General features: G+C 37.3%; 1 protein-coding gene across 1 annotated transcript in view; it reads left to right on the top strand.

Annotated features, from left to right (window-relative positions):
- DIAPH2 (diaphanous related formin 2) overlaps window positions 1-23,244 on the top strand; it is a 924,369-nt gene that overhangs the window by 287,386 nt on the left and 613,739 nt on the right. The window contains 4 exon segments of the mRNA XM_032619577.1: window positions 11,949-12,013; window positions 15,281-15,385; window positions 19,563-19,877; window positions 21,453-21,567. Coding sequence (XP_032475468.1) covers window positions 11,949-12,013; window positions 15,281-15,385; window positions 19,563-19,877; window positions 21,453-21,567 — 600 coding nt within the window.

Genomic DNA, 23,244 nt, shown 5'->3' on the forward strand with positions numbered 1-23,244 from the left:
TTGCTTTTCTTTTGTAATAGTCTTTATTTTAAAGTCTATTTTGTCTGATATGAGAATTGCTACTCCAGCTTTGTTTTGATTTCCATTTGCATGGAATATGTTTTTCGATCCCGTCACTTTCAGTCTGTATGTGTCCCTAGGTCTGAAGTGGGTCTCTTGTAGACAGCATACATATGGGTCTTGTTTTTGTATCCATTCAGACAGTCTGTGTCTTTTGGTGGGAGCATTTAATCCATTTACATTTAAGGTAATTATCAATATGTATGTTCCTATTACCATTTTCTTAATTGTTTTGCATTTGTTATTGTAGGTCTTTTTGTTCTCTTGTGTTTCCTGCCTGGAGAAGTTCCTTTCGCATTTGTTGTAAAGTTAGTTTGGTGGTGCTGAATTCACTTAACTTTTGCTTGTCTGTAGTGGTTTTACTTTGTCTGTCAAATCTGAATGAGATCCTTGCTGGGTAGAGTAATCTTTCTTGTAGGTTTTTCCCTTTCATCACTTTAAATATGTCCTGCCACTCCCTTCTGGCTTGCAGAGTTTCTGATGAAAGGTCAGCTCTTAACCTTATGGGGATTCCCTTGTATGTTATTTGTTGTTTTTCCCTTGCTGCTTTTAATATTTTTTTCTTTGTGTTTAATTTTTGATAGTTTGATTAATATGTATCTTGGCATGGTTCTTCTTAAATTTATCCTGTATGGGACTCTCTGTGCTTCCTGGACTTGATTGACTATTTCCTTTCCCATATTAGGGAAGTTTTCAACTATAAGCTCTTCAACTATTTTTCAGTCCCTTTGTTTTTCTCTTCTTCTTCTGGGACCCCTGTAATTTGAATGTTGGTGCATTTAATGTTGTCCCAGAGGTCTCTGAGACTGTCCTCAATTCTTGTCATTCTTTTTTCTTTACTCTGCTGTGCAGTAGTTATTTCCACTGTTTTATCATCCAGGTCATTTATCTGTTCTTCTGACTCAGGTATTCTGCTATTGATTACTTCTAGAGAATTTTTAATTTTATTTATTGTGTTGTTCATCATTGTTTCTTTGTTCTTTATTTCTTCTAGGTCCTTGTTAAACGTTTCTTGTATTTTCTCCATTCTATTTCCAGTATTTTGGATCATCTTTACTATACTTGCTATGAATTCTTTTTCAGGTGGACTGCCTATTTCCTCTTCATTTGTTTGGACTTTTGGGTTTTTACCTTGTCCTTAATCTGCTTCGTATTTCTTTGTCTTCTCATTTTTGTTAACTTACTGTGTTTGGGGTCTCCTTTTCACAGGCTGCAGGTTTGTAGTTCCTGTTGTTCTTGGTGCCTGACCCCAGTGAGTGAGGTTGGTTCAGTAGTTTGTGTAGGTTTTCTGGTGCAGGGGACTGTTGCCTGTGTTTTGGTGGGTGGGGCTGGATTTTGTCTTTCTGGGGGCAGGGCCACATCTCATGGTGTGTTTTGGGGTGTCTGTGAATTTATTATGATTTTAGGGAGTCTCTCTGCTAATGGCTGGGGTTGTGTTCCTGTCTTGTTATTTGGCATGTGGCTCCAGCACTGGAGCTTGCTGGCTGTTGGATGGAGCTGGGTCTTAGCATTGAGATGGAGATCTCTGGGAGAGCTCTCGCCAGTTGATACTACTTTGGGCCGGAAGGTCTCTGGTGGTCCAGTGTCCTGAACTCTGTTCTCCCACCTCAGAGTCTCAGGCCTGACCCTAGGCCGGAGCACCAAGACCCTGTCAGCCACATGGCTCAGAAGAAAAGGAAGAAAAAATAATAATAATACTAAAAGAATAAAGAAGAGAGCAGCCAAACCAATAAAGAAATCCACCAATGATAAAAAGTGCTAATAGCTAAACTAAGATAAACATAAAAATCAGAAGCAAATCAGTCACGGCAGCAAACCCCAAGCTCCAGTTGTTCACAAAGTCCATGGCCTCAATTTTGGGAAGGTTTGTTTTCTATTCAGGTATTCCACAGAAGCAGGGTATATCAAGTTGATGGTGGGGATTTAATCCGCTGCTCCTGAGGCTGCACTGAGAAACTTCCCTTTCTCTTCTTTATTCTCAGATTTCTTAGTGTTCAGCTTTGCTTTTGGCCCTACTTGTCTGTGTAGGTCACCCTCGGGCATCTGTTTCCGCCCAGCCAGGCCGGGGTAAAGCATCGGCTAATTAGGTGCCTCTTTCTCATTCAGGCCTGGGGGGAGGCAGCGGTACGGTAGTTATAATTGGAATGTGGGGCGAGCCTGTGGCGGCAGAAGCCAGCGTGACATTGCAGGAGCCTGAGGCGCACCTTGTGGTCTCCCGGGGAACTTGTCCTGGATCACGGGACCCTGGCAGTGGCGTGCTGCACAGGCTTCTGGGGGGCTATGGATAACGACCTGTGCTTGCACACAGGATTCTTGGTGACTGCAGCAGCAGTGTTAGCGTTTCATGCCCATATCTCATGTCTGATCTGATAGCTGTGGCTCAGTCCTGTCTCTGGAGCTCGTTTAGGCGGTGCTCTGCCTTCTGTGGGCAGACAGGGAAGGAATCCCCTCTCCTTGTGAAATAGTGGTCTCTTGTCTCTTAGGCGGGTCCAGGCTTTTATCCGGACTCCCTCCCAGCTCGCTGTGGTGCACTAGCCCCCTTCAAGCTGTGTTCACGAAGCCAACCCAAGTCCTCTCCCTGGGATCTGACCTCTGAAGCCAGAGCCTCAGCTCCCCGCCCACACCTGCCCTAACGGGTGATCAGACAAGCCTCTCAGGCTGGTGAGTGCTGGTCAGCACCCATCCTCTGTGCAGGAATCTCTCTGCTTTGCCCTCTGCACCCCTGTTGCTGCACTCTCCTCTGTGTCTCTGAAGCTTCCCTCCACCACCCCCCGTCTCTGCCAGTGAAGGGGCTTCATAGTGGGTGGAAACTTTTTCTCATTCACAGCTTCCTCCCAAAGGTGCATGTCCTGTCCCTATTGTCTGTGTTTTTTTCTTTTTTCTTTTACCCTATCCAGTTACCTGGGGATTTTCTTGCCTTTTGGGAAGTCTGAAGCTTTTGCCAACATTCAGTAGGTGTTCTGTAGAAGTTGTTCCACATGTAGATATATTTTTGATGTGTTTGTCGGGAGGAAGGTGATCTCCACATCTTACTCCTCAGCCATCTTCAAGGTCCCTCTCCCAATGAAATTTTAATCAAAACCATTACCAACCAGTGCCAGTACTGCACAGATCTGGTGCCGCTTTGATCTCATCATTTCCCAGTTTCTTCCTTAGTTACCTTATTTCAGCCACAAAGTTCTTTACAGCAAAGAAAAAAATATTGTGGTATACGTCATATGAGAAAAATGACCTATATTTAAATTATAAAATTTGATAAATTTTGATATTTGTGTCTACGTTTAAAACCATCATCACAGTCAAGATAATAAACATTTCAAGATGGCGGAGTAGAAGGACGTGCTCTCACTCCCTCTTGTGAGAGCACTGGAATCACAACTAACTGCTGAACAGTCATCCACAGGAAGACACTGCAACTCACCAGAAAAGATATCCCACATCCAAAGACAAAGGAGAAGCCACAATGAGACAGTAGGATGGGAGGAATCACAATAAAATCAAATCCCATAACTGCTTGGTGGGTGACTCACAAACTGGAGAACACTTATATCGCAGAAATCCACCCACTGGAGGAAAGGTTCTGAGGCCCACGTCAGGCTTCCCAACCTGGGGGTCCAGCAACGGGAAGAGGAATTCCTAGAGAACCAGACTTTGAAGGCTAGCGGGATTTGATTGCAGGACTTCAATATGGTTGGGGGAAACAGAGACTCCACTCTTGGAGGGCATACACAAAGTAGTGTGCACATCAGGAACCAGGGGAAGGAGCAATGACCCCATAGGAAACTGAACCAGAGCTACCTGCTAGTGTTGGAGGCTCTTCTGCAGAGGCAGGGGGTGGCTGTGTCACGCCCTGAGGACAAGGACACTGACAGCAGAAGTTCTGGGAAGTACTCCTTGCTGTCAGCCCTCCCAGAGTCTGTCATTAGCCCCACCAAAGAGCCAAAGTACGCTCCAGTGTTGGGTCTCCTCAGGTAAAACAACTAACAGGGAGGGAACCAAGACCCACCCATAAGCAGACAAGCGATTACAGTTTTACTGAGTTCTGCCCACCAGAGCAACCCCCATCTCTACCCACCACCAGTCCCTCCCATCAGGCAACTTGCACCAGCCCCTTAGATAGCCTCATCCACCAGAGGGCAGACAGCAGAAGCAAGAAAATCTATAGTCCTGCAGCCTGTGAAGCAAGAAGCACATTCACAAAAAGATAGACAAGATGAAAAGGCAGAGGGCTATGTACCAAATGAAGGAACAAGATAAATCCCCAGAAGAACAACTAGATGAAGTTGAGATAGGCAACCTTCCAGAAATATAATTCAGAATAATGATAGTGAAGATGATTCAGGACTTCAGAAAAAGAATGGAGGCAAAGATCTAGAAGATGCAAGAAATGTTTAACAAAGACCTAGAAGAATTAAAGAACAAACACCTAGAAGAATTAAAGAACAAACAAACAGAGATGAACAATACAATAACTGAAATGAAAAATACACTAGAAGCAATCAGTAGCAGAATAACTGAGGCAGAAGAATGGTTAAGTGACCTGGAAGACAGAGTGGTGGAATTCACTGCCATGGAATAGAATAAAGAAAAAAGAATGAAAAGAAATGAAGACAGCCTAAGAGACCTCTGGGACAACATTAATGCAGCAACATTGGCATTATAGGGGTCCCAGAAGGAGAAGAGAGAAAGGACCCAAGAAAATATTTGAAGAGATTATAGTAGAAAACTTCCCTAACAAAAAAAGGAAATAACCACCCAAACCCAGAAAGTGCAGAGAGTCCAGGGCATTATAAACCCAAGGAAAAACACGCCAAGACACATAGTAATCAAATTGACAAAAATTAAAGACAAGGAAAAATTATTGAAAGCAACAAGGGAAAAATAACATACAAGGGAACTCCCATAAGGTTAACAGCTGCTTTCTCAGCAGAAACTCTACAAGCCAGAAAAGAATAGCATGACATATTGAAAGTGATGAAAGGGAAGGCCTACAACCAAGATTACTCTAAGCAGCAAGGATCTCATTCAGATTCGACGGAGAAATCAAAAGCTATACAGATAAGCAAAAGCTAAGAGAATTCAGCACCACCAAACTATCTCTACAACAAATACTAAAGGAACTTCGCTAAGTGGGAAACAAGAGAAGAAAAGGACCTACAAAAACAAGCCTGAAACAATTAAGAAAATGGTAATAGGAACATACATATCGATAATTACCTTAAACATGAATGGATTAAATGCTCCAACCAGGCTCAGGCTCAGGCTCACTGAATGGATACAAACACAAGACCCATATGTATGCTGTCTACAGGAGACCCACTGCAGACCTAGGGGCACATACAGACTGAAAGTGAGGGGATGGAAACAGATATTCCATGCAAATGGAAATCAAAAGAAAGCTGGAGTAGCAATACACATATCAGATAAAATAGACTTTAAAGAATGTTAAAAGAAACAAGGAAGGACACTACATAATAATCAAGGGATCAATCCAAGAAGAAGTTATAACAATTATAAATATATACGCACCCAACATGGGAACATCTCAATGCATAAGGCAACTGCTAACAGCTATAAAAGAGGAAATCGACAGTTACACCAGAATTGTGGGGGACTTTAACACCTCGCACCAATGGACAGATCATCCAAACAGAAAATTAATAAGGAAACACAAGTTTTAAATTACACAGTAGACCAGATAGATTTAATTAATATTTATAAGAAATTCCAGCCAAAAACAGCAGGTTACACTGTCTTCTCAAGTGCGCATGGAACATTTTCCAGGATAGATCACATCTTGGGTCACAAATCATGCCTTAGTAAATTTAAGAAAATTGAAATCATATCAAGCATCTTTTCTGACCACAACGCTATGAGACCAGAAATCAGTCACAGGGAAAAAAACGTCAAAAACACAAACACATGGAGGATAAATAACGAAGAGTTCACTGAAGAAATTAAAGGGGAAATCAAACAATACCTAGAAACAAATGACAACCAAAATACGATGCTCCAAAACCTATGGGATGCAGCAAAATCAGTTATACGAGGGAAGTTTATAGCAATACAAGCCTACCATAAGAAACAAGTAAAATCTCAAGTAAACAATCTAACCTTACACCTAAAGGAACTAGAGAAAGAAGAACAAAGAAAACCCAAAGTTAGTAGAAGGAAAGAAATCATAAAGATCAGAGCAGAAATAAATGAAACAGAAACAAAGAAAACAATAGCAAAGATCAATAAAACTAAAAGCTGGTTCTTTGAGAAGATAAACAAAATTCATAAAGCATTAGCCCGACTTATCAAGAAAAAGAGGGAGAGGACTCAAATCAATAAAATTAAAAATGAAAAAGGGGAAGTTACAACAGACACCACAGAAATACAGAGCATCCTAAGAGACTACTACAAGCAACTTTATTCCTATAAAATGGACAATCTGGAAGAAATGGACAAATTCTTAGAAAGGTATAACTTTCCAAGACTGAACCAGTAAGAAATAGAAAATATGAACAGACCAATCACAAGTAATGAAATTGAAACTGTGATTTAAAATCTTCCAACAAACAAAAGTCCAGGACCAGATGGCTTCACAGGTGAATTCTATCAAACATTTAGAGAAGAGCTAACACCCATCCTTCTCAAACTCCTCCAAAAATTTGCAGAGGAAGGAACACTCCCAAACTCATTCTACAAGGCCACCATCACCCTGATACCAAAACCAGACAAAAACACTACAAATAAAGAAAATTACAGGCCAATGTCACTGATGAATATAGATGCTAAAATCCTCAACAAAATGCTAGCAAACAAAATCCAACAAGACTTTAAAAGGATTATACAGCATGATCAAGTGGGATTTATCCCAGGGATGCAAGGATTCTTCAATATACGCAGATCAATCAATGTGATACACCATATTAACAAATTGAAGAATAAAAACCATATAATCATCTCAGTAGATGCAGAAAATGCTTTTCACAAAATTCAACACCCATTTTTGATAAAAACTCTCCAGAAAGTGGGTGTAGAGGGAACCTACCTCAACATAATAAAGGCCATATATGACAAACCCACAGCTAATATCATTCTCAATGGTGAAAAACTGAAAGCATTTCCTCTAAGATCAGGAAAAGACAAGGATGTCCACTCTTGCCACTATTATGCAACATAGTTTTGGAAGTCCTAGCCATGGTAATCAGAGAAAAAAAGAAATAAAAGGAAGACAAATTGGAAAAGAAGAAGTAAAACTGTCACTGTTTGCAGATGACCTGATACTGTACATAGAGAATCCTAAAGATGCCGCCAGAAAACTACTAGAGCTAATCAATGAATTTGGTAAAGTTGCAGGATACAAAATTAATGCACAGAGATGTCTTGCATTCCTATACACTAATGATGAAAAATCTGAAAGAGAATTTAAGGATATACTCCCATTTCCCATTGCAACAAAAAGAATAAAATACCTAGGAATAAACCTACTTAGGGAGACAAAAGACCTGTATGCAGAAAACTATAAGGCACTGATGAAGGATATTGAAATGATATCAACAGATGGAGAGATATACCATGTTCTTGGATTAGAAGAATCAATATTGTGAAAATGACTGTACTACGCAAAGCAATGTACAGAGTCAGTGCAATCCCTATCAAATCACCAATGGCATTTTTTACAGAACTAGAAGAAAAAATCTTAAAATTTGTATGGAGACACAAAGGACCCCAAATAGCCAAAGCAGTGTTGAGGGAAAATAACGGAGCTGGAGGAATCAGACTCCCTGACTTCAGACTGACTATACTACAAAGCTACAGTAATCAAGAGATTATGGTACTGGCACAAAAACACTAATATAGATCAATGGAAGAGGATAGAAAGCCCAGAGAAAAACCCACGCACCTATGGTCTGCTGATCTATGACAAAGGAGACGAGGATATACAATGGAGAAAACACAGTCTCTTCAGTAAGTGGTGCTGGGAAAACTGGACAGTTACATGTAAAAGAATGAAATTAGAACACTCCATAACACCATACACAAAAATACACTTAAAATGGATTAAAGACCTAAATGTAAAGCCAGACACTATCAAACTCTTAGAGGAAAACATAGGCAGAACACTCTTTGAGATAAATCACAGCAAGATCTTTTTTGATCCACTTCCTAGAGTAATGGAAATAAAAAGAAAAATAAACAAATGGGACCTAATGAAACTTAAAAGCTTTTGCAAAACAATAGAAACTACAGACAAGATGAAAAGTCAACCCTCAGAGTGCGAGAAAATATTTGCAAACAAATCAGTGGACATCGGAGTAATCTCCAAGATATATATACAGTTCATGCAGCTCAATATTAAAAAAACAAACAGGCAATCAAAAAATGGGCAGAAGACTTAAATACTCATTTCTCCAAAGGAGGCGTACAGATGGCCAAGAACCACATGAAAAGCTGCTCAACATCACTATTAGAGAAATGCAAATCAAAACTACAATGAGGTGTCACCTCACACTAGTTAGAATGGGCATCATCAGAAAATCTACAAACAACAAATGCTGGAGAGGGTGTGGAGAAAAGGGAACCTTCTTGCAGTGTTGGTGGGAATGTAAATTGATACAGCCACTATGGAGAACAGTATGGAGGTTCCTTAAAAAACTAAAAATAGAATTACCATATGACCCGGAGATGCCACTACTGGGCATATACCCAGAGAAAACCATTATTCAAAAATACACATGCACTGCAATGTTCCCTTAAGCCCTATTTACAATAGCCAGGTCATGGAAGCAACCTAAATGCCCATTGACAGACGAAAGGATAAAGAAATGTGGTATATGTATATATACAATGAAATATTACTTGGCCATAAAAACGAATGAAATTGGCTCATTTGTAGAGACGTGGATGGATCTAGAGACTGTCATACAGAGTGAAGTAAGTCAGAAAGAGAAAAACAAATATCATATATTAACGCATATATGTGGAACATAGAAAAATGGTACACACAAACTGGTTTGCATGGCAGAAATTGAGACACAGATGTAGAGGACAAACGTATGGACAACAGCTGGGGAAAGTTTGGTGGGGGTGTATTGGTGTTATGAATTGGGAGATTGGGATTGACATGTATACACTAATATGTATAAAATGGATAACTGATAAGCACCTGCTGTATAAAAAAATAATTAAAATTAAAGATAATAAGCATCTCTGTCACCCCCTAAAATTTCTGCATTCTCATTTTTTGTCTTCTTCCCATGCTTCCCCCTTCTCCCCATTGTGAGACAATCACTGATCTTCTCTTGGTATAGACTAGTTTTATTTTCTAAAATTTTATGTAAATGGAAACATACAGCATGTCCTTTCTTTGCTGGCTTTTTTCATTCAGCATAATTATTTTGAGGTTCATTTGTGTTGTGGTAGTGGCATGTATCATTTGTTTTCATAACTGAGTACTTTTATGGTATATCGATGTAGCACAACCTGTTTATACATTTACTTGTTGATGGACATTTGGATTATTTCTTGGTTTTAGCTATTATAAATAAAGCTGCAACTTAAAAGCTTTTGCGCAGCAAAGGAAACCATAAAGAAGACCAAAAGACAACCCTCAGAATGGGAGAAAATATTTGCAAATGAAGCAACTGACAAAGGATTAATCTCCAAAATTTATAAGCAGCTCATGCAGCTTAATAACAAAAAAACAAACAACCCCATCCAAAAATGGGCAGAAGACCTAAATAGACATTTCTCCAAAGAAGATATACAGAGTGCCAACAAACACATGAAAGAATGCTCAACATCCCTAATCATTAGAGAAATACAAATCAAAACTACAATGAGATATCATCTCACACCAGTCAGAATGGCCATCATCAAAAAATCTAGAAATAGTATATGCTGGAGAGGGTGTGGAGAAAAGGGAACACTCTTGCACTGTTGGTGGGAATGTAAATTGATACAGCCACTGTGGAGAACGGTATGGAGGTTCATTAAAAAACTACAAATAGAACTACCATATGACCCAGCAATCCCACTACTGGGCATATACCCTGAGAAAACCATAATTCAAAAAGAGTCATGTACCAAAATGTTCATTGCAGCTCTATTTACAATAGCCCAGAGATGGAAACAACCTAAGTGTCCATCATCAGATGAATGGATAAAGAAGATGTGGCACATATATACAATGGAATATTACTCAGCCATAAAAAGAAATGAAATTGAGCTATTTGTAATGAGGTGGATAGACCTAGAGTCTGTCATACAGAGTGAAGTAAGTCAGAAAGAGAGAGACAAATACCATATGCTAACACATATATATGGAATTTAAGAAAAAAAAATGTCATGAAAAACCTAGGGGTGAAACAGGAATAAAGACACAGACTTACTAGAGAATGGACTTGAGGCTATGGGGAGGGGGAAGGGTAAATGGTGACAAAGCGAGAGAGAGGCATGGACATATATACACTACCAAACGTAAGGTAGATAGCTAGTGGGAAGCAGCCGCGTAGCACAGGGAGATCAGCTCCGTGCTTTGTGACAGCCTGGAGGGGTGGGATAGGGAGGGTGGGAGGGAGGGAGACGCAAGCGGGAAGAGATATGGGAACATATGTATATATATAACTGATTCATTTTGTTGTGAAGCTGAAACTAATGTACCATTGTGAAGCAATTATACTCCAATAAAGATGTTAAAATGAAAAAAAAAGCTGCTATGAGCATTCACATACAATTCTGGTTATAAACATATGCTTTCATTTCTTTTAGGTAAATAAATAGGTATAGGATGGCTACGTATAGGTATACAGAATAAACTCTGTATACAGTATTGAGAATATTTCCCAAAAGAGGTGCTTCACTTATTTATATTTTGGAGTGTTTGATTAGACCTGAGAAGTTTGATGTTTGTTTTCTTATTTACGTAATACTATATTCTGCCCCTGTTCAGAAGTTGTTCAAGTGAAATCTTTCTTTAGGAAACCTGAATTATTGAATGTTATTGTATCTTCCCCTGTAGCCTTATTTTAAGGGCCATTTTGACCCTTAATAATCTTTTTTTTAATATGATATTTTAAGATGAGCTTGTTGATTTTTTTAAAAAATTATTTTATTTTAAAAAATTTTTGGCTGCATCGGGTCTTTGTTGTGGCATGCGGGATCTTCGTTGAGGCATGTGGGATCTTTTGTTATGGCACAAGCTCTTCGTTGTGGCGCGGGCTCTTCGCTGCATCGCGTGGGCTTCTCTCGAGTTGTGGCGTGCAGGTTTTCTTTTCTCTCGTTGTGATGTGCAGACTCCAAGGTGCGTTGGCTCTTTAGTTGTGGCGCACGGGTTCCAGAGCACGTGGGCTCTGTCGTTTGCAGCACGCGGGCTCTAGCTGAGGCGCAGGAGCTCAGTAGTTGTGGTGCACGGGCTTAGTTGCCCTGCAGCATGTGGGATCTTAGTTCCCTGACAAGGGATTGGACCCGAGTCCTCTGCTTTGTAAGGCGGATTCTTTACCACTGGACCACCAGGGAAGTCCCAGATCTTTAATAATCTTAAGCATAGCATAGATTCTTTGGCAGTTCTCCTCCCATAATAAACTACAAAAAAATTTTAAAGAGTTTTATAATTGTTAAAGTTGGTAAATAATGGAATACCTTTAAAATGATGATGATTGAGTCAAATATATTCTTGGATGCTTGGTTTTGTGCCTCAACGATACCATCATTGAATTCAGTTAGTATACAAAAGAAACCTGGTAGTTTATGTTTTACATGCAGTATAGGTCAATTTCCCTCTAACAGCAATTGACATAAAAATGATAGTTTACATAGTAGAATTATAGGCTGGTAGCCGTCATTTGCCTAGTGATCCAATGCAGTAATTTCTAATCATTTTTCATCAATCTTAATAGATTCTTGTGTGAACAAGGCAAAAGTTGAAGAAAGTGAACAAAAAGCAGCAGAATTTTCAAAGAAGGTAAGACTTATCAAATATTAGCCGTAATTATGAAATGTAAAATGTAATCACAATACATATTCTACCTTGTTTCCTTATGCGAGGTCTTATAAATGTTGTTTTAGTTATATAGTTCTTTATGTTTCTGGATTCAGACACCACCACAGAATATTGATTTCTTTCCCAATAAGATAAAGTTGCTACTGTTCCCTGCTCATCACCTTTAATCTATTATGGAAGAAAAACACTAACCATATTCTACTAAAGTGATAAATGAAATAAAATTAGGTTGCTGGAAGCATATAGTTTGAAATGGTCAACCAAAACACATTCCCCCATTGCTTTCCTGCAGCTGTCACTTAACAGTAGTTAACTCCTTGGAGAACTGTGGAGATGTTTAGCTAGTCTTATCTGTTATGTTCTTTAAATCAGTGCTATTGATAGAAACAGAATGATCCAATATTTTCTTTCTCTTTGTCTCTCTCTGCTTAGACTTATCTTCTTTGAATTTTGTAATTACCATTTTTAAAGTGATGCTGCTACTCCATGTATGTAGTCTTGGTGGAATTTGAGGTTCCCCTTTCTTTGTGTAATGCTTTATGTAAATGCCACCTTTATGAATATCTGAATTTTATTTAGATCTCAGATGGTCTTTTCCTTATTTCATGAAAGCATAGCTATAATTTTATGAGCTTCTACCGGAAGTTGCATTGTTTAGTTTTAGACCCTATAAAGCATTAGTATAGTATTTCTCTCCTCTTGGTGGAAGGAGAAGGATTGAAGCCCAAGTCTAAAAGCTCTACAGTTTTGAGTCTTTTGGCAGCAAGATAAAGTGCTTACATATTGCTGTCTCTTCAAAGTTATGACTTACCTTGGAGATTAGATAATCACTTTTGCTATCACTCTAGAAATTATAGAGTATTACTGAAGTTACTTCAGGGCATCTGAAGAAATGTTTTTGCTCTTTCAGTTACTAGAATAGATTTTAAGAGCTTGAGCACAAAATGTTTGTGTGAAGCCGTCATTTTTATTGGTGAAAGAAACTGTACACTTCAATTAGTAGACCTTTATATTTCTAATGTTCTTGTTTTAAGTAGCACATCTAAAATTCCCTTTGAAAATCTTAGGATCTCTTTTTCTCTGGCACTGTGATTAGATACCACAAGACTGGAGCAAATTGTGATGATCTATCTGGTAAAAATTTCTGTAAGCATCTATTATTGGAAAAGGAGTCCTGAAATAATAAAAAAGAAGTTTCAGTGTTTGATGCTTTAGTCTCCTCACCAACATTTAGAATGAAAACATGTATGGTCTCCTAGTGGTTATCTGCGTACCTTCTCTTATTCTGGGTGATTCTAAGAGGCAGTATAAAGTAGTAAAAAAAAAATGAAAAAACAGAAAAATGAACGGGGACAGCTAGAATGAGAAGCGGTAGTTGTAAGATCTGATCTCAGTGTTTCTGCTAATTAGCTGTGACTTTAAGCCACTTACTCTCCTTGGATCTTAATTTTTTCATCCTTAAAAGGAGAGAATAAGGTTAGTGGACTTGTAAGAAGTCTTCCAGCTCACATATCTCAGGCTTCTCTGATTCCTACTCTGTGGGTTTACAGATTAAGATCATTTGAAATTACAAGCAGAAGCCTTGTGTGCCTCTCCGCAAGTGTACTAATAAACCATTTGTAGAGCAAAATTGTAGTGTGCTTGTGTGGACAGCATGCTTGAGAAGCACACAGGAGAAGATAACACTGGCAAGGAGGCTGGGAGTATAGAATCAGATCAATTTTTAAAAAAATATTTATTTATTTATTTGGTTGCTCTGGGTCTTAGTTGCAGTAGGTGGGCTCCTTAGTTGTGGCAGGGGGACTTCTTTGTTGCAGCAGGCAGGCTCCTTAATTGCGGCTCATGGGCTCCTTGGTTGTGACATGCGAACTCTTAGTTGTGACATGCATGTGGGATCTAGTTACCTGACCAGGGATCGAATCCAGGCCCCCTGCATTGGGAGCACAGGGTCTTAACCACTGTGCCACCAGGGAAGTCGCAGAATCAGATCAATCTTAACATGGATACTAGTGAAGTCAAAAAAGCTCCATCTTCTCAGTGACCTAGGAAACAAGGTCATTTGCTGATACTGAAGGATCAGGGTAAGTTTGAAATGTAAAGATTAGAAACGATTTGGACCATCCTCTGTGGGACATTTTCCCAGGACTCAAGTAGAGATGAATAAAAGAATTAATTAAGTAGTATTGCAGGTTTGACTCAAACACTGTTATCCACTTTGCTTACCCACTCTTTCTTCAGACTGGATCTGAATGGCATTTTATAATTTCCAAAGGTCAAGTCTACTATGAGGAGGAATATTTATTAACAGTAACCACACTTTTTCCTTGTTCCACAAACTCTAAAGGCAGTTTTTGGCAGTAAGATATATCACTTTTAAAAACATAAATAACATTGTTGGAATAATGTATAGACTTCTAAAATAACTTGAAGTGACAGTGACAATAAAGGGCAAATGTTCTATAGCTGGACACGAGCGGTATTCACCTGACTGAGGTAAGTGCTGGGCACGATGCAGTAAATGGATAGTCACCATTCTGATGTTCTCTTTGGCTTAGCACACTGTAATTTAACCTCTCATTTTCCCTCTTATGACATTTTATACAAGTGTTTTGGTTAACCAGCTGAATGAGAATGCCATTAGAGCATATATCATTCTACTGTCAGATTTTGTGGAGCATCACTTTTTGAATGCTAGACAATTAAGATTATAATAAAAATAGTCTGATTTGTATTAATGTATGTCCGTTTGAGCGTTCTAAAAGTACAGTCTCTTTTCAAGATTAAATATAATTTTAAAGAGTTGAACTGCTTGATTCCTAATTTTTAGGTTTCATTTTCTAATTAAATAAACTTAAAAGTATGGTATGAAACATTAAAAAAAACATGATTAATTCTAAAACCTAACTTTCAATAACAAAACACAAAAATGTCCATTATATATGAAGAGAGCCTTCTTAGTCCACCCTTTTAAAATTTTGTTTAGTATGTTTTTTTCAGAAGTGAAAATGTTTTTTTTTACCTTGGGCTGGGGACATAGTTCTTCTTTACTACCACCCCATCCCCACGGAGGTGCTCAATTGCCATAAAATAATCAAGAGCTCTGATTTTCTGAGTGGCCTGGGAAATTTAAGAAGCAAAAGACACTCCACTTATTTAATGCATATTGTTGTTTAAAGCTTTCTCAAAACTGTATTATTAAGTGTACATTTATGGTGGTGATCATTGCAGTTCGATGAAGAATTCACAGCTCGACAGGAAGCTCAAGCTGAGCTTCAAAAAAGAGAAGAAAAAATCAAAGAGCTTGAAACAGAAATCCAACAACTTCGAACCCAGGTAATAAAGCAAGATACAGACTTTGTGTCCTGTCACATTGAGTTCGAAGGTAGAAAACTATCTTGTTAGGTGAAGGAAAAAATGTGACCAGAAGCAGACTTTCTGGTAGTTTCCCATTTTACTTGAAATAACTACAGATTTGATTTTCCAGGACAATAAATCATTTTAATGTTTGGATAAAAATATGGCATTCATTGCATAAAGTGCCCTGAATATTTTTAATGGAATGTATTACACAAGCAAAACTCTTTCTTGAGATGAAATTTTCATAATGATTTGAAAAATTAGATGCATAGTATTTTCTTTCAAAAGAAATGTGGAAATGTTCATTAAAGCTTTTTGAGATCTCTTTATATCTTGACTACCATAATTTCAAAATCTGTAAACTTTATATTTCCACCTACATTCCCTATGATGAAAACCCCCCATATACACTTAAAATCTTAATTATGGTGTCTGAATTTTAGAGCTGATTACATACTCTCAACACAACATATTTTTTAAATGAATATAAAGAAACATAAGATTAGTTCTTAGCCTCATAGATACCCAGTAGGGTGTTTGTTGATTGACTAGGTCTGTTTCTGTCAATCTACTGAAAAGTGACTTCAGAAGTCAACAGTGAACTCCACATTACCCAATGCAGTGGCCTTTTCCTACCCTTAGCCTCTTTCACTTATCTGTAATATTTGATAATTTCTTTTCACTCAATCTCTCTTTTTTGTGTCATCTGACTTCGTTTTCTACATATCTGAGAACTCAGTTTCTCTTTGTTTTTCATCCTCCAAATGATGACATTCCCCAGTGTTCTGTCCTCTGCTCTTTTTTCTCTGTATGTCCTTGCACTAATATCCCATCCAATATCATAAATTCAAATATCACCGTTTAGTAGGTGTCAAGTCCCCTGGGTTTGTCGTCTATTTCCAGCTCTTGATTAGATCTCCACGTGGGCAGGTCCTGCTGCATGTTGAAATCAAACCTATTATTTGTGGTCACTTCTCTGTCCTCAAACCAGCTTGGTCTCCATTCTTATTTGTTTAAATTTTACCACCAATTTTTTTTTTTATTGTGAAGCTGGAGTTGCCCTGGCCTTTTCCCCGCCCTGCCTCCTGACGGATTATTAAGTTGGTCAATGTATTATGTCAGTTCTTTCTCTTTTTTTCGCTTTGCATCAAAACCCTGAACCCCCCAGGGCCACTCTCTCATTCCATCCTGCCTGGAATATTACAATAGTTTCCGAACTTTCTGCCATGCCTATAGTCTCTTCCTCTTCAGATTCATGCTTTATGTCAGTTGCAAATTAATCTTCATAAAACACTGCCCTGATTATTGTCACTCCAGGCTTTAATATGTTCAATGGTTGCCTGTTGCATTCAGGATTGAAGAAAAAATCTCCTTACCGGGAATTTGAAGGCCTTCTATCTGGGGCTCCCTTATCTCCCCTTTGCAGCCTCGTCTCTGCTCCCCTAACTCCAGCCTCTGTTGCAGCTAAGTCACCTTTCCTCCTCCCTTCACATGTAGAATTTACTGTCTCCACACTTTTCCTTCGGCCAGCATTTCCCAGACATTAGTTACAGAGGTGCTAATAGGATTTTCATGAGGAAAGCATTCCATAGTCCAATAAATTTGGTATGCTTGAAATTCTCCTCTTGGAGATTCATCATTTTCATTAGCATACTAAAGGGTCTGAGATGGCCTACATTAAAGAAACCTGTCGAACTCTTTTTCCTATAGCTTTCTCAAACTCATTTAGCCACAGAACCCTTTATTTCAGACCACCTATTAACATCTCCTGCAGAAGAGTTTGTTCATGGAACTTAGTTGAGAAATGCTGACTTAGGTTATTCTCTCTCAGAAACGCCCTCCCTTGCTCCTCTGTGCCAATGAAACATCTCCTTTAAGGATCAGCTCAGTATAACATCCTTTGGAAAGTATCACCCAAAACTCTGGGAATTTCTTTGAACTTTTATATCACTTTTGTAGACCACTCCTATCATATTTGGTTGTGTGCCTGCTTTATCCCTTCCCCTGCAGCATAAACACTTTGAGGACAATGTCTTTACTTCCTGTGCTTACTCTTATTAAAGTCCCTACTGCACCTAGCACAGGGCCTTACCATTTAATTGTGTAGGTTGCTTATTTATTATCAACGGATCTGGAAAAGTGCAGAGTCACACAATACTTTCTAGTGCGCCCCAAATTGTGTCAAATTGTAAATGGTCCATTTGCTGTATTCAATTCTCAATACTCTATTGTGGTCTCATTTAATTGTTCCATTCCTAATTGTTCATAGAAGGGAAGAAAAGGGCTGATATGATTTGATTTTAAGGCTGGTGGCATTTGAGACTTTTATTCAATTTGTAAAATATCTATTTAACTTGAGTAAAAAGTCCTATTTTAAAGTAATAGCATTTTTGTGGTTACACAAGTTTTATATCATAAACATGATCTCATAGACGCAAAATTTTATGTTTACAAACAAGTATTACTTTCATTTTGCTGTCAATTAATACAAAGTATGGGATACACATTTTACCTTTCAAATTATTAAACAAATCCATTTATATACAAAATTTATAGGGTAAATTACTAATTGACTGAACTTTTCAGAAAAATTATTTTAATTTTCCTCAATTTCTTTGCTATCTCAATCAAGATTGGAAAAATCAGACTGTTTTCTATAGTTTTGCTGCATTAAAAATAAAATAGAAAGAATTTGCATATTTTAATCCTATCCTTCTTCCTAATCTCAGGAGGGGATTGCATTCCAGGAGAGGATTGTCATTTAAGTATATAAACACTTTAGTTGTATATATGTATATACACACATAAACATTCATATGTGTGAATAAAATATTTGTGGACAGTGTGCACTGAATATTAGGAGAAACATTTCTGTGATGCTGTTTACCTGTGATTGTTAATTTTTAACATTCTTGTAAATGGGTCAGTCCTTTAAGTTGATTGTTTCAAAAATAAGCTTCCACTTATTTATTATGTAACGATTATTCTAAGTTTGTTTAGTTCAATTAGTCTGTGGAGGAAATTCTTAGTAAAGATTAGAAGAGTTTCTCCCCAAATAAAAATAACACTATACCAAGACATGTTAATAGTTTTAAACTTTTCATTCAGTTAGTCTAATGTTGTATCTCAATTACAGAAGATGCATGTTCATTTGTAGGACATTCCTTAGGAGTGTTTATAATTAACAAACTCACTTTTATATTCATTTTCATTTTGGAAAGTAAACCGTTGTCATCAGTAATGGTTTAAAGTAACAGGTCCAGATTAATAATCAAAAAGTGGACAATATGGAATGCAGTGATCTCCGTCAGCTGTCATCCATCATTATTAGAGAATGAGCTTGAAGTTCTTTTCTGATGGGAGAAATAAGTTATAATCTGCTCATACTGCAAGCTGTAATTAATTCCACTCAAGGCAACTGACACCCATTCGTTAGGAGCTAGTCTGTTGTAGTGGAAAGAGGACTGCCTTAGATATGAGAAGAACCACATGTAAATCTTAATCATATTTCAGACTGTGCGACCTTTGGTTAGTCATTGAACCTCTTTGCAGTTACAGTTTCCTCATCTATAAGCGGTGAGATAAAAATACCCAACCTACATTATAGGGTTATAATAAGGATGAAAAGAAATAATAGATGTAAAAACATTGATAAACCTGTATTATTATGCAATGGATGTTACTTAGCATTAATTCTTGGTATTAGAAGATAGCTAAGTTACTGGTGCTATGAGAGAGACTCTTTGTGTAAAGCTAATCGGCCCCAAGGGAGTTAAATCAGTTATTTTGTATTAATCATCCCATATTCATACCAACTAGTCTTAACAGGCCCAAGCCATATACAGTACTTCTTCTTTGCATATACTTATAATGAAAGGTAAGTTTTCATTATTTTGGAGGAGTGTTTCACAAAATCTTTGAGCATGCCAACTTTCCTAGCCTTAGTATACGAGCAGAGTTAGTCATTATCCAGGGTTTAGAATGCTTATCAAAAATCTATGCAAGTCTTTTTCATGTATTCTTAAGTCCTTAGATGTTGCTAAATTAAATAAATCTTAAACAACCCAACCACAAATGTCTACTGATAAGTTTTCTTTGCTACTATACTTTACTGTAAGCATTTAAATAAGCATTGGGTTATTTTATATTTCAGGGACATGGACTCTCAGGTTCATCAGAAATTCCAGGCCCTCCTCTACCTCCTCCATTGCCAGGTGCTGGGCCACCCCCGCCCCCACCTCCACCAGCACCACCTCTACCCAGAGGAGGTCCCCCTCCTCCTCCACCTCCTTTACCTGGGGTACATGGAATAGCATCACCACTGCCTTTGTTTGGGGGACCTCCTCCACCACCTCCCCTTGGAGGAGTTCCTCCTCCTCCTCCAGGAGCACTTGATCTGCCATATGGAATGAAGCATAAAAAAATATATAAACCTGAGGTGTCCATGAAGAGGATCAATTGGTCAAAGGTAATACTATGACTATAGCTTTATGGCTTTGTCTAGTCATAGTTGCTCATTAATGTGTGAATGAAGGTATTGCTACTTATAAGTATGATATAATAATTGAGAACATGACCACTGATTCTTTTGCTTTTGCTTGTGAATTCACCGTCTTATGTTCATCTTTCATAGCTGGAGAATTGGAAACTCCACAGACAACTTGAAATTAACATAGAAGACAAAAGGAAAATCAAAGTGAAAGTGGTTTTAGAGAATAGTATATGAAAAATAATTTTGATTCTTTTACCAATGTTAACTTTAATTGCTATAACATTCTTAAATATAATCTTTGTATTAATGGGCCTTTTTATCTTAGTTATTTTTTTCTTAGAAAATTATTAGTTTTTTTTTTAGTTTTAAACTTTCAGATAGTGTGGAATCGCTGACAGTATTCAGTAGAGGCATAAACCTTTTTTATATGATGTGTGAAAGATTTTTCTTTTGAATGTTATTTTGCTTTATTGTTATCAAATAACATGTCTTATAAAAAGCTTATTATCAAGATTGACACAGTCCGCATTCACTGGGAACTAATCTAATGAAAATACAATTACCCAGGCCACCATTTGGGGAAATGTCTATTCCAAGAACATAGTTACAGTGATATCTGACAGTATTTACATATTAAATTGGTTTGACCAGAATAATGGTTAAATCATTTTTTAAATTAAGCATATACTTATGCTTTGCTCATAAGAGTAAATGAGGTACAAATGTTTTTGGAATGTAGTTATTTTTTGTTAGGCACAATCGACCAAACTGTAGGACCTAGAAGCTGCTGGCCCAGTTATCTGTGTGTGTAAATGTAATGATATGTTAATTTAGCAATTAAGCATATAGTGTAATGGCACTTACATATCACAAAGCATCATGACATGTACTGGAAAATGCACAGTTCTAATATTGGGTTTCAGTGTAGTGGCTGAGAGCACAATTCTGTGGAGCTACACTGCCTGGGTATGAAAGCCATCTTCACCATTTACTAGCTTGGGCAGCCACTCAGACTTCCTGGGGCTCGGTTTCCTCATCTTTAACATGGAGATGATAACAGGTCCTACTTCAAAGGATTATTGTGAGGATTAGATGAGATGAGTTAATGTGTGAAATCACTTAAAAGAGTACCTGACACATTTTAGGAGGTATGTAAGTGTCAGCTATTATGGTTATTTTCTGTAACCATGGGGAATTTACTTTTCTGAATCTCAGTTTCCCCATTGTTAAAAATCCAGGAGCAAGAAGGTATGTAAGTTGGGGGGAGGGATTTACTAAATTATTTTTAAGATTCCTTCCAATAGAAGATTTTTTAAAATGTAATTTGCTACATAGCCTGTTGCTGTTGTGTATTTTTCTGTACACTAGTAGAAGTCTGTGACTTTCCCAATGAATGTTTACTTAAGAAGTGTTGTTTTGATAGATCCTAAAATTGATTTAGTAAGTAGATGAATGAAGGTAATATCATTCAACCTTGGTGAAAGTGAATTCTTTGAAAAATTAAATATGAAGTAATACTTTAGAAACTTATCTTTGTTATTTTTGTTTCAGATTGAACCCAAAGAATTGTCTGAGAACTGTTTCTGGTTGAAAGTTAAGGAGGAGAAGTTTGAAAATCCAGATCTCTTTGCAAAATTGGCACTGAATTTCGCTACCCAGATAAAAGGTATATTTTATTTTTTAATATAGAGTTCTTGTTCTGATATATTGAATTCAGTGCTTTGCAAAAAAATCTAGTAATGTGTACATGTATAATTTTTTGGGCAGAGTCAAACATAATTAGATTGACATATTAACTGTATTTTACCTAGCAGCAAAAGAAGGATAGCTTTTTTCCTGTTAAATTTATTTTGCATAAATGTTATTATTCACCTGAAAATATGGGTTTTATTTTTATTGTTTAATATGTAACTTATACTCCTCTATTGTAAAGTTGTCATTTTTACTGAGAAGCAGAGGGGATGAATCTATTGATTCACCATGTAAGAGAAAATAATGTAATTTGAGTAAGTTTGGTGCCATCGTGCTTATGTAGTCTTACATTTGTAGTAATCCATTTGGTTTTTTTTGGAAATTTGATAGTTTCTTTCTATAAGCAGATTGTCTGGAATAATATCAAAATCTGGTACCTAATAAGTATATTTTACAGATTTGATAATTGAGTACCTTCTTTATGATTAGATCCTTAACCACTTATGAATTTCACACATAATTTTGGTACTATATAGGTAACTTCTCAATCTCATAATTAATCATTGTGGTTTGTGAATTTTTGGTATTTCATTTTAACATTACTATTTTACTAATTATCACAGAATTGATAGCTTACTTAAGCATAGGAGTTTTTTCAGCCTGAGTGAATCTTTACAACTAAGAAATTGATATACTCCACACACCCATGCCCTTGGAATTAGCTCCTTTACCATTCATTTGTCTGATTTGTCACAACATGCCTTAGAATGTGAGAATGTGAATTTTGGAAGCTTCAGAGAGAGAGAGAGGGAGAGAGAGAGAGAGGTGAAAATTATTCCTTTTCAGCCCTTCTAGCTTATCTTGCGCACTGGAGGTACTTGTACGATATTTGTTGTTCCTTGTAGATTGAAGCTCACACATGTACAGAAATCTGGGGTGATTAGAGTATTCTGAAGAGTTTTGACATTTAAGAAAATTCCTGCCATTAAAGTCTTTTGCTTCCCTTATTTGCTCTACTAGACTTCACATTTAAAGGATTCTTCAAGGACTCCAGACATTACTATTTATTATAACCACTTTTTTTTAATTGAAAAAGTAAAACATGCTTACACATCAAGGTATTAATAGCAATAATAAAAAGATGCGTGGTAAGCATATCCCTTCAATCGCAGACTTACAGCTTCTTCCCTAGAGAAACCACTCTTACTGATTTCCCACATTGCCTCCTAGAAATAGTCTATGCCTCTAGAAGCATATGTGTATATATCATTTTTTGTTTTTTACTTCTTTCTGTTTTCACTTTATATACTTGGATATTATTCCATAGTAGTTTATGTTTATCTACTTTGTTCCTTTTACACATTGAACGGAATTCTGTGGTATGAGCCTATCTGAATTTATTTAACCTGTCCCCTATTGATGGATATTTAGATTATTTCCAGTCTTTTGCTATTTCAAGCAATGCTGCGGCAAACCTGTACCTACATATACATTTGTGCACATAGGATCTATATGTAGGATAAATTTTAGAAGTGAAATTCCTGGATAAAATGCTGTCTGCATTTATAAATTTGATAGATATTACCAAATTTCCTTCCAAAGAGTTTGTGTCCATTTATAGTGTTACATCTAAAATACATATGAACATCTG

Source organism: Phocoena sinus, chromosome X, assembly GCF_008692025.1.
Source record: "Phocoena sinus isolate mPhoSin1 chromosome X, mPhoSin1.pri, whole genome shotgun sequence".
NCBI lineage: Eukaryota > Metazoa > Chordata > Mammalia > Artiodactyla > Phocoenidae > Phocoena > Phocoena sinus.